Source organism: Nycticebus coucang, chromosome 4, assembly GCF_027406575.1.
Source record: "Nycticebus coucang isolate mNycCou1 chromosome 4, mNycCou1.pri, whole genome shotgun sequence".
Classification (NCBI taxonomy): domain Eukaryota; kingdom Metazoa; phylum Chordata; class Mammalia; order Primates; family Lorisidae; genus Nycticebus; species Nycticebus coucang.
The window spans coordinates 113,147,713-113,163,508 of NC_069783.1; the positions used below are offsets into that span (position 1 = coordinate 113,147,713).

At 42.3% G+C, this 15,796-nt stretch overlaps 1 protein-coding gene across 1 annotated transcript in view; it reads right to left on the reverse strand.

Annotated features, from left to right (window-relative positions):
• KNTC1 (kinetochore associated 1) overlaps window positions 1-15,746 on the reverse strand; it is a 109,816-nt gene extending 94,070 nt beyond the window's left edge. The window contains exons 1-5 of the mRNA XM_053589707.1: window positions 15,646-15,746; window positions 11,309-11,479; window positions 3,719-3,839; window positions 2,100-2,215; window positions 976-1,054 (exon numbers count right to left, since the gene is read on the reverse strand). Of these exons, the coding sequence (XP_053445682.1) occupies window positions 976-1,054; window positions 2,100-2,215; window positions 3,719-3,839; window positions 11,309-11,437 (445 nt within the window). The 5' untranslated portion in view covers window positions 11,438-11,479; window positions 15,646-15,746. The remainder of the gene's footprint in view (window positions 1-975; window positions 1,055-2,099; window positions 2,216-3,718; window positions 3,840-11,308; window positions 11,480-15,645) is intronic.
• Between the last annotated feature and the right edge of the window lie 50 nt (window positions 15,747-15,796).

The window sequence follows — 15,796 nt, forward strand, 5'->3', positions numbered from 1 at the left end:
CTGTGATGCCACAGCTCTCTACTAAGTGTGACATAGTGAGACACTGTCTCAAAAAACAAACAAACAAAAAAAAAAACTGGGTGGTGCCTGTGGCTCAAGGAGTAGGGCGCTGGCCACATAGACCAGAGGTGGCGGGTTCAAACTGGACCCTGGCCAAAAACTGAAAAAAAACAAAACAACAAAAAAATACTTTATGTGCCACGAAAAAAAAAGAAACCTCAAATATATCAAAATAAATTAAGGTCCAATTAACATTTGTTGAAACCAAACTATGGCAAATATGCTAAAACCCACCAAAAATTTTTTTAAATGTCTTCTTGGTAGTCTATAGAACTCTCAAAACTGGGCCAGGCACTAATTCCAGCATTCTGGGAGGCCAAGGCAAGTACATTGCCTAAGTTCCACACAAGCCTGAGCCAGAGTGAGACCTGCCTCTAAAAACAGCCAGGTGTTGTGGCAGGCACCTATAGTCCCAGCTATTTGAGAGGCCGAGGCAAGTGAATCACTTAAACCCAAGAGTTTGAGGTTGCTGTGAGCTGTGATGCCATGGCACTCCACTGAGGACGACAAAGTGAGACTATGTCTCAAAAAAAATTTTTTTTTAATTTTTCAAAAACTCTCAAAATTGGGTAGTGCCTGTGGCTCAGGGTGCTGGCCCCATATACTGAGGGTGGTGAGTTCAAACCCAACCCTGGCCAAACTGCAACAATAAAAAAACTTAAAAAAAAAAAAAAAACTCTCAAAACTGTAAAAGTGAGTTTAAAATACTATATTTAGGAAAGTACATATTTAAATCTCTGAAACAAGATAAAATTTAAAAATTGTATCTTACAATAATATTAATTGCATTAATAGAAAAGAATTTAACACTGTAGGAAGAATAACAATGACATTAACAATAACATTAACAATAAATTTAAATTTTTGATTATCAATCACAAGTCACTAAAAAAAAAAAAATTCAAGAAAACTTACCTTCATCTGAGCTATCTTTCTCAATAACAAGAGTCCGGTAGGTACACTGATTTTCATCATTTGCTTTCTGAACAAAAGCCTATTACAAAGTAATTTCAAATAAGATTAAACCAAGAAACATAATCAAGAATTATATGCCTGAGCTCACCAGTTCAAGACCAGCCTGAGCTAAAACGAGACCCCATGTGGTGGGCACCTATTGTGACAGCCACTCAGGAGGTTGAAGCAAGAGAATCGCTTAAGCCCAAGTGTTTGAGGTTGCTATGAGCTATGATGCTACAGCACTCTACTGAGGGTGACAAAGTGAGACTCGGTCACAAAAAAATAAAAAATAATTATATTCTTGGGACACAAGTATAAGATGGAATTTAACAAATGCAATCAGTGTAACCTAATTCTTTTTTTTTTTTTTTAATTGAGACAGTCTCACTTTGTAACCCTCGGTAAAGTGCTATAGCATCATAGCTCACAGCAACCTCAAACTCTTGAGCAATTCTCTTGCCTCAGCCTCCATAGTAGCTGAGACTATAGATACCCACAACATCCAGCTTTTTTTTTTTTTTGTTTGTTTAGCAGGCCAGGGCCGGGTTCAAACCCACCAGCCCCAGAGCATGTGGCCAGTGCCCTAACTACTGAGTGATGGGCACCCCAGTGTAACCTGATTCTTTGTACTCTCAATGAATTGCAAACAATAGAAAAATAAAATAGGGCGGCGCCTGTGCCTCAAAGGAGTATGGCGCCAGCCCCACATGCCAAAGGTGGCAGGTTCAAGCCCAGCCCCAGCCAAAAACTGCAAAATAAATAAATTAATTAATAAAAATAATCATATTCTTAAAAAAGAAAAGAATTATATTGTTTTAACCCCAGAGTTATCAGTTACCATTAGAATAATTCTGTCTATATTTCAAACATTTCAGTTTTAACATGGAAAACTATTTTGGACAAGCCCATTAAAATGCCTTTAATAATTCATTTTTCAATTTTGCATTTATGTTTCTGAGGTACGACTCTTAAATTTAATATAAAAAATCATTCTTTTAATTTGAAATACATGTAACGGTTTCCTAGAGTTTTAGTTGTCTAAGAGAACTTAAATGAATATGAAACATATAATAAGATCTTACATTAGTGAGTAATGTTTGCTTTGATTTTACATGAATAAGATGTAAATTGCCACTTCTCTCACCAACCAAAAGAAATTTTCCTTCTTGACATAGGCCAACCACATCCACATTAGTATCTGAAAATTTCAAATCAAAGTTACAAGCTTCCTTTAAAAATGCTTTTTTTCACTATAAAAAAATGTAAATTTTATCATTAAAAAGTCAACTATTATTTAAGTTGCTTCTAAATATTCCAAAAAACTTGTGATGAAAGTAAAAAAGCAGTCTGAATTTTATTCAGCAAACAAGTATTTACTGACCACTTATTTTATGCTAAGCATTGTTGTAGGTCTTATACCTGAGAACAATAACAAAAGAGCCCCAGCTTTACCAAACTCAAATTCTACAAGAACAGATTGCAATCAGCATAATAAAAATATCATAAGGTAAGAAATGGGCCTGGCCCACGGCTCATGATTCTAATCCTACCATTTTGGGAGGACAAGAGGGGAGGATCACCTAAGGCTAGGAGTTTAAGATCCACCTGGGCAGCATAGTAAGAACCCTCATCTCTACACAAAATAGAAAAATTAACCAGGCATGTGTAGTCCTAGCTACTGGGGAGACTGATATGGGAGGATCACTTGGGCCCAGTTGTTTGAGGTTAGAGTGAGCTATTATTGTACCACTACACTGTAGCCTGGGCAATAGAGGGAGACCCTGCCTACCCCAGCACCCCCCCTAAAAAATCAAGTGGGAGTATATATACTGTGTTCATGAATTAGCAAGAAGGCCAAGGTAACTAAAAATCAAGCAGACGAGGGATGGCAAGAGAGAAAAGCAACAGTATACAACTGGCTTATGAACTAAAATTATTCAGTAGCAAGGCCTTTACCCAAATGTCTTATATGTTATTACAGCCTACTATTTCACTGTGAAATTGTGAATTTCGTGGACCAATCAGGGTCAATACAATAAGCTTCCACAAAATGAGTTTCTTGCCTCCATGATACAATCAAGATTTTGTTCTATAATATATGCCTTTTGGTTATTTTTTAGTTGTCTATGCTCTTACATCAGCAACCATCTTTCTCAAAATTTGTACTCAAGAAAAAAAAAGCTTTCATAACGTTTTTGCCTAATTTTGGCACAATCACTGATTTGTCCCTTAATTCAATCTTAAGGCCACGTTTGCATGTACTTAAAGCCTATTAACTTGATAAAGAATTCACAAATATTTCAAAACATTTTTATTGCTATACATTCTACAAATATGCAAATATTTGTTAATGATGTTGAAATTATGTACGAGATTCAGGAATTTGAACATGAATGGGCTCAACTGTTCTCCACAGTATTCTGACACAAAAACCATGCAAGTAAATTGTTGCTTTACATGTTTTCCCTTAGATTTACTGAGAAAAAGGATCATTTCAGTATATTCTACTAGTGCCCAGCACAACAAAGATTAATTTCTGGAATGTTTCCATTGATTTTACATGAATTAAGCAAATTAGTAAATTGAAATTTATCTAATTTCAATACTTAGAAATAATGGAGTAAATAAGAAGCAATTGAGTAGAAACTGACAGCAAGATACATTTGACTTCCAATTTATTGTATTTCATTACATTACGTACCAAACATAAGATGCAATTGAAGTGATCTACAAATGCTGTCAAGCAGTATCACTGATTGGTCTGCTACAATAATAAACCCATCACTTAAGCTGCATGCCTGTATCTTTGGGTTTAATGAAGCCTGTAGGACAGAAAAGCATGACTTAAAACATTTTTACACAAATTTAGCAATATTTATCAATAGTACAACCATTACCCCAAACACCCAACTTTAAAACTCAACTCGAACGGGTGTGGTGGCTCACACTTGTAATCCTAGCACTCTGGGAGGCCCAGGTGGGTGGATTGCTTGAGTTTACAAGTTCAAGACCAGCCTGAGCAAGAACAAGACCCCATCTTTAAAAATAGACTGGCATTGTTGCTGGAGCCTATAGTCCTAGCTCCTGGGGAGGCTAAGGCAAGAGAATCGCCTGAGCCCAAGAGTTAGAGGTTGCTGTGAGTTTAAGTTTGTGAAGGGAAAAAGTGGAAACCAAATAAACACATGTATATGTATAGAGAAAATTTAAAAAAAGAAATAGAGGTTGCTGTGAGCTATGATGCCACGGCACTCTATCAAGGGGAACAAACACAACTCAATTTGATAGGCCTTTTTTTTCTTCAGCCCATCTATCTAATTAGGCATCAAGTTTTTCTTTGTATAATATATCTTTAATCCACCCAAGGTCCTATAAAGGGGGAAACAGTTCAGAATGGATAGGAAGGGCAAAGGTTTCCTATGTCAATTCCTTTTTTCCCAAGGGTTGATCTTATGCTGTAGGAGACAGCCATTAACATAAATTAATAAATCAAGAATGGCATAAAGTCTCTGTGTCATGGATGTGCTATGGAGGCCAATGGAAGTATGAACTTGAGAACAGAATCTACTTCACACCAGCCAGTGGAAAGCCCAGTGTAGATGCAGCACTGGCATGACCACATCTTTCAATTTATCCAAAAAAATCTGGATCTTTAGGCAAAATGTTCTGATTTTTAACTACTGGCAGCTACATCAACATTTTTATTTTATTTTTTTTGTAGAGACAGAGTCTCACTTTATGGCCCTTGGTAGAGTGCCGTGGCCTCACACAGCTCACAGCAACCTCCAACTCCCGGGCTTAAGCGATTCTCTTGCCTCAGCATCCCAAGTAGCTGGGACTACAGGCGCCCGCCACAATGCCCGGCTATTTTTTGGTTGCAGTTTGGCCGGGGCCGGGTTTGAACCCGCCACCCTCGGTATATGGGGCTGGCGCCTTACCGACTGAGCCACAGGCGCCGCCCTACATCAACATTTTTAAAAACACTATGCAAGCCAAATCTGAGTCTTCAGCATTTAGCTTCTGTTGATTAGAACATCCCACACACATCTATCTTGAAGCAGTTGGACAGCTTAGTGGTTGAGAAAGCTCAGTCACTTACTAGCTGAGTGATCATAGGCAAATGCCTCAACAGACTCCCTGTAAAACAGGAACAATAATACCTACAATGCTCACTTATAGGAAGATTAAATGAATTAATTCATGTAAAGGGCTTGCAAGAAAGCCTTGTACAAAATATATGCTCAATAAATCTCAACTATTCTTATTCTCTTTGGTCAAAATATGGCTGATCTCTTCGATTGTGACTGTTTCAGAGGTCACCTTCTCTAGGTGTAACTCCTTAAAATTCCACAATATTGGCTCAGCATCCGTAGCACAGTGGTTACAGCATCAGCCACATACACTGAGGCTGGCCGGTTCAAACCCAGTCCAGGATAGCTAAACGACAATGACAACTGCAACAAAAAAAAAAAATAGCCAGGCATTGTGACAGGCACCTGTAGTCCCAGATACTTGGGAGGCTGAGTCAAGAGAATCGCTTAAACCCAAGAGTTGGAGGTTTCTGTGAGCTGAGATGCCACAGCACTCTACCGAGAGTGACATAGTGAGACTCTGCCTCCAAAAAAAAAAAAAAATCCACAACATTCTGATCCCTCTTCTATCCTTTTAGTTGCTTCTACAACTAGAAAAAGTTACACCAATATGTTGCAAAATAGGACTGTCCTGTTACCTTCTTGGGATCTGGCCACATTGTTCTCTCTCTTCTTCTTAAGGCCCAAGTCTTAGTACAGCATTTTACAAATTTATTTATTTATTTATTTATTTATTTATTTTTAGTTTTTGGCAGGGGCTGGGTTTGAACCCGCCACCTCCAGCATATGGGGCCGGCGCCCTACCCCTTTAAGCCACAGGCACCGCCCAAATTTTTTTATTTTTTTAGAGACAGATTCTCACCCTATTGCCCTGGGTAGAGTGCCTTGGCATCACAGCTCACGGTAACCTCCAACTCCTGGACTTAGGTGATTCTCTTGCCTCCCAAGTAGCTAGGACTAAAGGTGCCCGCCACAACGCCCAGCTAATTTTTTTGTCGCAGTTTGGCAGGGGCCGGGTTCAAACCCGCCACCCTGGGTATATGGGGCCAGTGCCCTACACACTGAGCCACAAGCCCCACCTACAAATTTTTTTAGGAAAAAGTCTCACTATGTTGCACAACCTACCCTCAAACTCCTGAGTTCAAACCATCTGGCTCAGCCTCCCAGTATTTAAGACTACGGGAATGCACCACCACGCCCAGTTCAAAGTAGAGGTTTTTGAATGAAGTGCTCCTTAAACTGCCCTGTCTGCCTCACTTTAAGGCAAGAGCCTAAAGGAAGGGATAATATGCCCTCTTGTGTACCAAGTCCCTAGCACTGGGCTCTGAACATAGCCGATGTTCAAAATGTGTTTATGAGTTGTATGCGCCAAGCTAATATCAGATAGAATTCTAGTTACTAACTGAATCTGAAGTTCAAAACACAGAATTATTTTTCAACAGGAGCCCTCAGAGGTCCAGAGAAGCCTGAACCACTTTCACATTTTAAAGCTTGTGGTAGGGTGGCGCCTGTGGCTCAGCGAGTAGGGCGCCTGTGGCTCAGCGAGTAGGGTGCCAGCGGCATATGCCGAGGGTGGCGGGTTCAAACCCAGCCCCGGCCAAACTGCGACAACAACAACAACAAAAAAATAGCCGGGTGTTGTGGCGGGCGCCTGTAGTCCCAGCTGCTTGGGAGGCTGAGGCAAGAGAATTGCCTAAGCCCAAGAGTTAGAGCTTGCTGTGAGCCGTGTGACGCCACAGCACTCTACCCAAGGGCGGTAGAGTGAGACTCTGTCTCTACAAAAAAATAAAAATAAAAATAAAGCTCGTGGTAGTATTTTTTTGTTTGTTTTTTTCAGACAGAATCTCATTATGTCGCCCTTGGTAGAGTACCATGGCGTGACAGGTCCCAGCAACCTCAAACTCTTAGGCTTAAGTGATTCTCTTGCCTCAACCTCCCATGTAGCTGGGACTACAGGCACCCAGCACAACGCCTGGCTATTTTTTTGTTGCAGTTGTTTAGCTGGACCGGGCCGTGTTCAAACCCATCACCCTCAGTGTATGTGGCTATCACCATTAACTACTCTACTATGGACATCAAGCCAGCTCCTGGTAATATTAAAAAATAAAGAAATACCATTTTCTTATTACAGAACTTGTAATATTTCTATAATTTTTATTTCTTTCAAGTATACTTTAAAATTTTACTTCTAACAAATAAAACAGTTTATTCCCAAAACCACAATGTAATTTATTTATACTACTCATAGGATGATATTCGTCTTACTAATTATTTTATTGTTGGACTATACTGCCTTTAACATACCATGAATCACATAGTACTCAATGTAATTTATGATATGATAAATTCAGTATAGCTCAACAATGGGATACCATTTAAAGAATAATTTGTTTATTCTTCACTCCCACTCTTCACTTGACTAGCCTTAAGAAAATTGTTTTTTAAAATCTTATTAGCCAGTTTCTTTGAGTACATATAGAACTTCCTTTGAACAAAAGTCATAACCCTGACGTGGCGCCTGTAGTTCAGTGGCTAGGGCACCAGCCACATACACCAGAGCTGGTGGGTTCAAACCCAGCCCAGGCCTGCCAAACAACAATGACAATTACAACAAAAATAACCAGGCGTCGTCACAGGTGCCTGTACTCCCAGCTACTTGGGAGGCTAAGGCAAGAGAATTGCTTAAGCCCAAGAGTTTGAGGTTGCTGTGAGCTGTGATGCCACAGCACTCTACCCAGGGCAACAGCTTGAGACTCTGTCTCAAACAAAAAAGTCGTAAGCCTAAATTTACGGCCCTTTATTAATAAATAAAGCATTAATAAAGGATACCTCCGGCGGTGCCTGTGGCTCAGTGAGTAGGGCACCGGCCCCATATGCCGAGGGTGGCGGGTTCAAACCCAGCCCCGGCCAAACTGCAACAAAAAAATACCTGGGCGTTGTGGCACGCGCCTGTAGTCCCAGCTGCTCAGGAGGCTGAGGCAAGAGAATCGCGTAAGCCCAAGAGTTAGAGGTTGCTGTGAGCTGTGTGAGGCCACGGCACTCTACCCAAGGGCGGTACAGTGAGACTCTGTCTCTACAAAAAAAAAAAAAAAAAAAAGAAAAGGATACCTCACCTTTCACTCTAGAACAGTGGTTCTCAACCTTCCTAATGCTGCGGCCCCTTTAAATACAGTTCTTGTGGGTCACAACCCATAGGTTGAGAACCGCTGCTCTAGAAGATATAAATTTTGTCTCTAACAGTTGGTTTCTTTCTGTTTTTTGTTTTTATTGAGACAGAGTCTCACTCTATTGCCCTGGGTAGAGTGCAGGGGCATCCTCACAGCTCACTGCAACCACAGACTCCTGGCCTCAAATGATACTCGTGTCAGCTTCCTGAATAACTGGGATTAGAGGTGCATCCCACCACATACAGCTAATTTTTTCTATTTTTGATAGAAACGGAGTTTCACTCTGGCTCATGCTATTTTCCAACTCCTGACTATAAGTGTTCTTCCCTCATAGGCCTACCAAAGTGCTAGGATCTCAAGCATGAGCCACAGTGCCCAGCCCTTTCCTTTCTTTTTTTTTTTATTTTTGAAGTTGAGTAACCATTTAATTCATTGTGCAAACCAGGACACTTTTCAGAATGAAAGGAAACAAATGGGATGTGGTCACTAACTAGACGTGTATAAATGCTGTATAAATATTTGCTGCTGCTCTTGCTCCCATTTCAGTTGATCCAAGGTTCATTAGACATTTGTGGGCATAGGGTAGCCCTTTCCTTTCTTATAAACATTTTTTTTTCTTCTTTTTTCTTTCTTTTTTTCTTGAGACAGTGTCACTTTGTCCCCCTCAGTACAGTGCTGTGGTGTCATAGCACACAGCAACCTCAAAATCTTGGGCTCAAGAGATTCTCTTGCCTCAGCCTCCCAAGTAGCTGGGACTATAGGCACCTGCCACAACGCCAGGTTATATTTAGAGATGGGATCTCACTCTTGCTGAGGCTGGCCTCGAACTCCTGATCTCAGGCAACCCACCTACCTTGGCCACCTAGAGTGCTAGGATTATAGGTGTGAATCACTGCAACCAGCCAACATTTTTTCTTATTAATAGATTATGTTGCTATACATGAAATTAGGGGACTCTGTGGCATAATATTGTGACAGATGATTAGTTATACTTTTTTTTTTTATATATATTTTGAGACAAAGCCTCACTATGTTGCTTTTGGTAGAGTGCCGTGGCATCACAGCTCACAGCAACCTCAAACTCTTGGGCTTAAGCGATTCTCTTGCCTCAGCTTCCCAAGTAGCTGGGACAACAGGCGCCCGCCACAATGCACGGCTATTTTTTGTTGCAGCTGTCACTGCTATTTAGCTGGCCTGGGGTATCAAACCCACCAGCCTTGGTTTATATGGCTGGCGCTGTAAACACTGTGCTATGGGTGCCAAGCCCAGTTATACTTTCTCTACAAGAAATCTTCACCAAGGGGGCGGCGCCTGTAGCTCAGTCGGTAAGGCGCCGGCCCCATATACCGAGGGTGGTGGGTTCATACCCCCCCTCGGCTGAACTGCAACCAAAAAATAGCCGGGCGTTGTGGCGGGCGCCTGTAGTCCCAGCTACTCGGGAGGCTGAGGCAAGAGAATCGCTTAAGCCCAGGAGTTGGAGGTTGCTGTGAGCTGTGTGATGCCACGGCACTCTACCCAGGGCCATAAAGTGAAACTCTGTCTCTATGAAAAAAAAAAAAAAGAAATCTTCACCAAGATCATCAATATTTTATCAAAAACAAATTACTGGGCTCAGTACCTATAGCTCAAGCAGCTAGGGCGCCAGCCACATACACCAGAGCTGGCAGGTTTGAATCTAGCCTGGGCTTGCCAAACAACAATGCCAACTACAACCAAAAAGTAGCTGGGCATTGTGGTGGGCGCCTATAGTCCCAGCTACTTGGGAGGCTGAGGCAAGAGAATTGCTTGAACCGAAGAGTTGGAGGTTGCTATGAGCTGTGATACCACAGCACTCTACCAAGGGCAACAACTTGAGAAGAAAAAAAAGAAGAAAAGAAAAGAAGAAAAAAGGAAAAGAAAAAAAAAAAAACCCAAATCACTGAAAAGAAAAATCTGAGATAAAAAACTAATAGTAGTACCTTCTAAGGAAGAGAAAGTATAAAGTTTTAGTACTAGAGAATGGTAGAATTATTAAGAGGAAAGTTAGCTGAGTGTGATGGTTCACACCTGTAATTCTAGCATTCTGGGACCCAAAGGAGGAGTGTCGCTTGATGCCAGGAGTTCAAGACCAGCCTGGGCATCACTGAGATCCCTCTCTCTACAAAAAATAAAATTAGCCAGGTATAATGGTGTTTGCCTATAGTCCCAGCTACTTGGGAGGCCAAGGCAAGAGGATCTCGTAAGCCCAAGAATTTCGCATTGCAATGAATTATGATGACACCACTGCACACTAGCCTGGGCTAAAAACCCAGACTCCATCTCAAAGAAAAAAAAAAAAAAAGGAAGAGTAAGGTATAGGAAGAAGAAAGTCAAATGTAGATAAGAAATACATGGAAAAGGCTGACACAAGAGAATCGCGTGAGCCCAAGAGTTAGAGGTTGCTGTGAGCCGTGTGACGCCAGGGCACTCTACCCAAGGGCGGTACAGTGAGACTCTGTATCTAAAAAAAAAAATACATGGAAAGAGGGCAGCGCCTGTGCTGAAAAGGGTAGGGCACTGGCCCCATATGCCAGAGGTGGCGGGTTCAAACCCAACCCCAGCCAAAAACCACCAAAAAAAAAAAAAAAAAGAAAAGAAATGCATGGAAAGAATAAACCTCAGACTCACGAGAGTGCTTAACATAGGGGTAAAGTATAGGAAGAGGATGGAATCAGGCTGGGACCCCCAGAGCATTCAGCCCTACTGAAAAAAAAACTTTTTTGAGAAAGTATTTTATTTCCTAAGCCAGTAGTAGATATACTTTGTATCAATTTATATACATTTTGGTATAGGCTAAATGTCAACAGGAGCTATGAAAAGTTCAATTTTGAAAATACTGATACGAAAATGATGACAAAATTCAGATGGTAATGTCCAGCAATCTTGGAAAACTGAATCTTGAATCCTCACTTTAGTATTTGGTTCAGGGTGAAAGTACTATATTAATTCACAAAACAAGGCCTAGTAAGCACTCAGTAAAAATGTTGTGACAGAAACAGACCATGTAACGATCATTACCTTTTCAGAGGAGATCTTCACTAGTAAATCTACTTGATATAAAGCAGTTCCATGTTCTTTTCTTGAACCAACATTCAGGTACCCACTTCCTGTATCGTCACTTGTTAGCAACTCAATATCATTCCACATGTTTCTGAGAGTATCTTTCCAAGTCAGAAACCACTGTCTTTCCTGTGACAACATGTAAATTTAGAGACCAAATTATTTTGTTGCATATGATCCAAGTCCTTAGGAAATGAAAAAGTTTATTAAAATAACAAAAAAATAGGTCAGGCACAGTGGCTCATGCCTATAACCCTAGCACTTTGGGAGACTGAGGTGAGAGGACCATTTGATGCCAGGAGTTCAAGACCAGCCTGGGCAACATAGTGAGATCCCATCTCTACAAAAAATTAAAAAATTAGGCAAGCATGATGACATGTGCCTATAGTCCCAGCTACTTGGGAGGCTGAGGCAAGACAATCACGTGAGCCCAGGAGTTCAAGGCTGCAGTAAGCTATGATCATACTACTGCGTTCCAGACTGGGCAACAGAGGGAGGGAGATCTTGTCTTTAAAAAATAAAAACAAGGGGGGGCGGTGCCTGTGGCTCAGTCGGTAAGGCACCGGCCCCATATACTGAGGGTGGCGGGTTCAAACCCGGCCCCGGCCAAACTGCAACCAAAAAATAGCCGGGCGTTGTGGCGGGCGCCTGTAGTCCCAGCTACTCGGGAGGCTGAGGCAAGAGAATCGCTTAAGCCCAGGAGTTGGAGGTTGCTGTGAGCTGTGTGAGGCCACGGCACTCTACCAAGGGCCATAAAGTGAGACTCTGTCTCTACAAAAAATAAATAAATAAATAAATAAATAAAGGTGTCGGCACCTGTGGCTCAACAGAGTAGGGCACCAGCCCCATATGTCAGAGGTGGCAGGTTCAAACCCAGCCCCGGCCAGAAAAAAAAAAAAACTACAAGTTATTAAAAAAAAAAAAAAAATCTAATATCAACATATAAAGACTTCTTTGTTTTCATGTTATTTCTGTGGTCAGTAGCTGCTTTGGGCCAATAAGATAAATGGAACTAGAGCTAGGATTACCACCAGAGAACAACATATTGATTTATATATACAAACAATTCTGATCTTACTAATGTGTCCTACAGCTTCTTGTACTTTGTGTCCCTAGAATGGAAACTATACTGGGCAGTGCCTGTGGCTCAAAGGAATAAGACACTGGCCCCATATACTGGAGGTGGTGGATTCAAACCTAGCCCTGGCCAAAAACTGCAAAAAAAAAAAAAAAAAATTCAGGTGGTGCCTAAATTAGGCAAGCATGATGACATGTGCCTATAGTCCCAGCACATAAACTATACGGCAGTGCCTGTGGCTCAAAGGAGTAGGGCGCTGGCCCCATATACTGGAGGTGGCGGGTTCAAACCCGGCCCCGGGCAAAAATTGCAAAAGAAAAAAAAGGAAAAGAATGGAAACTATACCAAGATTTCATTTGAAATAAATCTTTAATCAGTACAGTGACAAAGAATGTACACTTTTAAGTCTGGGATATCTTATGACAATGAGATTCCAGATGAACCTCTAAAAAATATCCACTAATGTTTTTACAGTTTTATTACTCAATAAATAAAAATGATAAGGGGAGGAGAAAGAAACTGGATTAGGTTTCTGAACCAAAGGCAACATGAAACCTTAGGAGAATTACCTAACCATCTCAATAACAAAGATTTACTTGACTCACATTATTGATAGTCTGGATGGAAAAAGAACACTAAGAAAAACAATCCTTGGATCAAGACTAGGAGAAAACAATAACCAAATAATTACCATTCTTTTGATATGTGCCACCAAAAGCATTTTTTTTGTTTGTTTGTTTTTGAGACAGAATCTTACTCTATCTCCCCGGGCAGAGTACTGTGGTGTCATAACTCACAGCAACCTCAAATTCCAGCTGAAAGTCATCATTCTTGCCTCAGCCTCTTGAGTAGCTGGGACTATAAGTGCCCACAACAACACCTGGCTAGTTTTTCCACTTTTAGTAGTGACAGCAAGCAATCCACTCTCCTCTGCCTCCCAGAGTGCTGGGATTATAGGCATGAGCCACCACAACAGGACTACTATGCCATTTTAGATCAAGGACATGAGTACCCAAGAATTTTAGTATCTGTGGGAGGTCCTGGAATCAAATCCTCACAGGTACCAATACCAAGCAATGATTGTAGCTTTACCCACATTATTTGTTTTTTTCCGCCACCCACCACCTCTGTATATGGGGCCCAAGCCCTACTCCTTTCACCCACAGGTGCCACCCGTTATCTTCTATTCTTTTTATTTTTTGTAGAGACAGAGTTTTACTTTATTGCCCTCGGTAGAGTGCCGTGGCCTCACACAGCTCACAGCAACCTCCAACTCCTGGGCTTAGGCGATTCTCCAGCCTCAGCCTCCCGAGTAGCTGGGACTACAGGCGCCCGCCACAACGCCCGGCTATTTTTTTGTTGCAGTTTGGCCGGGGCTGGGTTTGAACCCGCCACCCTCGGTATATGGGGCCGGCGCCCTGCTCATTGAGCCACAGGCGCCGCCCCACATTGAGTTTTTTTTTTGTAGAGACAGAGTCTCACTTTATTACCCTCGGTAGAGTGCCGTGGCCTCACACAGCTCACAGCAACCTCCAACTCCTGGGCCCAAGCGATTCTCCTGCCTCAGCCTCCCGAGTAGCTGGGACTACAGGCGCCCGCCACAACGCCCGGCTATTTTTTGGTTGCAGTTTGGCCGGGGCCGGGTTTGAACCCGTCAATCTCGGTATACGGGGCCGGTGCCTTACCGACTGAGCCACAGGCGCCACCCCCCACATTGAGTTTTAAATGTGCACACCACAATGCTTGGCTTTTTGGCAAACACTCAAGTTTGAAGTATTTTCAAGTACAGGCAGTCCCAGAGGTATAAACATCCAACTTAAGTACAACTCGCACTTATAAACGGAGACTACTGCATAACACCTGGGCTGGGAATTAAGAGTCATAAGAGTTTTTCCCTAAGAGCAAAAGCAGGGTACAAAAACAAAATGTTTCTGGGAGGCCGAGGCGGGTGGAATGCCTGAGCTCAGGAGTTTCAGACCAGCCTGAGCCAGAGCGAGACCCCGTCTCTAAAAATAGCCAGGCACTGTGGGACGCCTATAGTCCCAGCTGTTTGGGAGGCTGAGGCAAGTGAATCTTAGGCCCAAGAGTTTGAGATTGCTGTGAGCTGTGACTCCATAGCACCCTACTGAGGGCGACAAAGTGAGACTGTCTCAAAAAAAAAAAAAAAAAAGTATATGTGTTTGTGTAGTGCAGGTTGTTTGTTTGCACCTGGGTAGAGTGCCCTGGTGTCACAGTTCACAGCAACCCCCAACTCCTGGGCTTAAGCGATTCTCTTGCCTCTGCCTTCCAAGTAGCTGGGACTATAGGCGCCCGCTAGAACGCCCAGCTATTTTTTGGTAGTAGTTGTCATTGTTTGGCAAGCCTGGGCCGGATTCGAACCTGGTGTATGGGGCTGGCGCCTTAGACGCTTGAGCTACAGGCATCACCGTGTATTGCGCTTTTATTGCATGCCCAGCCGTATTAAACCCTTTACTTATTTATTCTGCACAACCAATACTATAGTTGAGGAACACGAGTCAGGGATGAAACAATCGACCAAGGTCACCTAAATTGAATATTGTAAATGACGCAAATCTACGCCTGCTTAACTGTTATAATGCCCACCTCCGAGAAAAAATGCACAATTACAAAAAAAAAGTGCTGAATGTTTTGAAGGAAACAGATCTCAGAGGGACAGGAGAAAAGTCGCTTAAGAAGGACTTCACTGAGAAACGAAGGAGGTGACATTTGAGCTCAAACCTGAGTAACCAGAAACCAACTATGCAAAGCTGTTGGAACAGCTATGCAGGCAGAGGGAACAGAACGCAAAGGTTCAGAGGCTAGAAAGAGTTTAAGGGCTGTTCCCAGGTCAAAGCAAGAGCCTAAGATAGTGAGAGATAGGTAGGTGGAGCCAAATGAAACCTCCACAAGACTGAATTTTATTCTCAGTGCGGGGGGATGGGAAGATATTAAGCAGATGCTGACGTGATAGGATAGAGGCATTTTAAGATCACCTGGCTGAGGCGAAGAGCACAGATTAGCGAATATGACATAAGAGAAATGAAACATTTCCAAGCCTCCATATATAAACGATTTCAGCTGGACACATGTGCCAGCAAAAACTGACTCCAACCTCTCTGCCAGCGTCGTAAGAAAAAAGCTCCGAACTGGAGCTGAGGCTGCGGCAACCAGAGCCCACCCCTCAGCTCCCTATAGCAGGGCAGGTCCCCCTCCTCACCTGCAATTGAGGAAAGTAAGAAGATTCAAGTATTTCGCCCCTGTTCCTGACTCAAACAACCGCCTCTAATCTCTTTAGGTTCCATCCCACTCGTTTAAATTGGCGGGAGAACACCAAACCCAACCTCTTTTACGGCGGCTGCAAGAGGCCA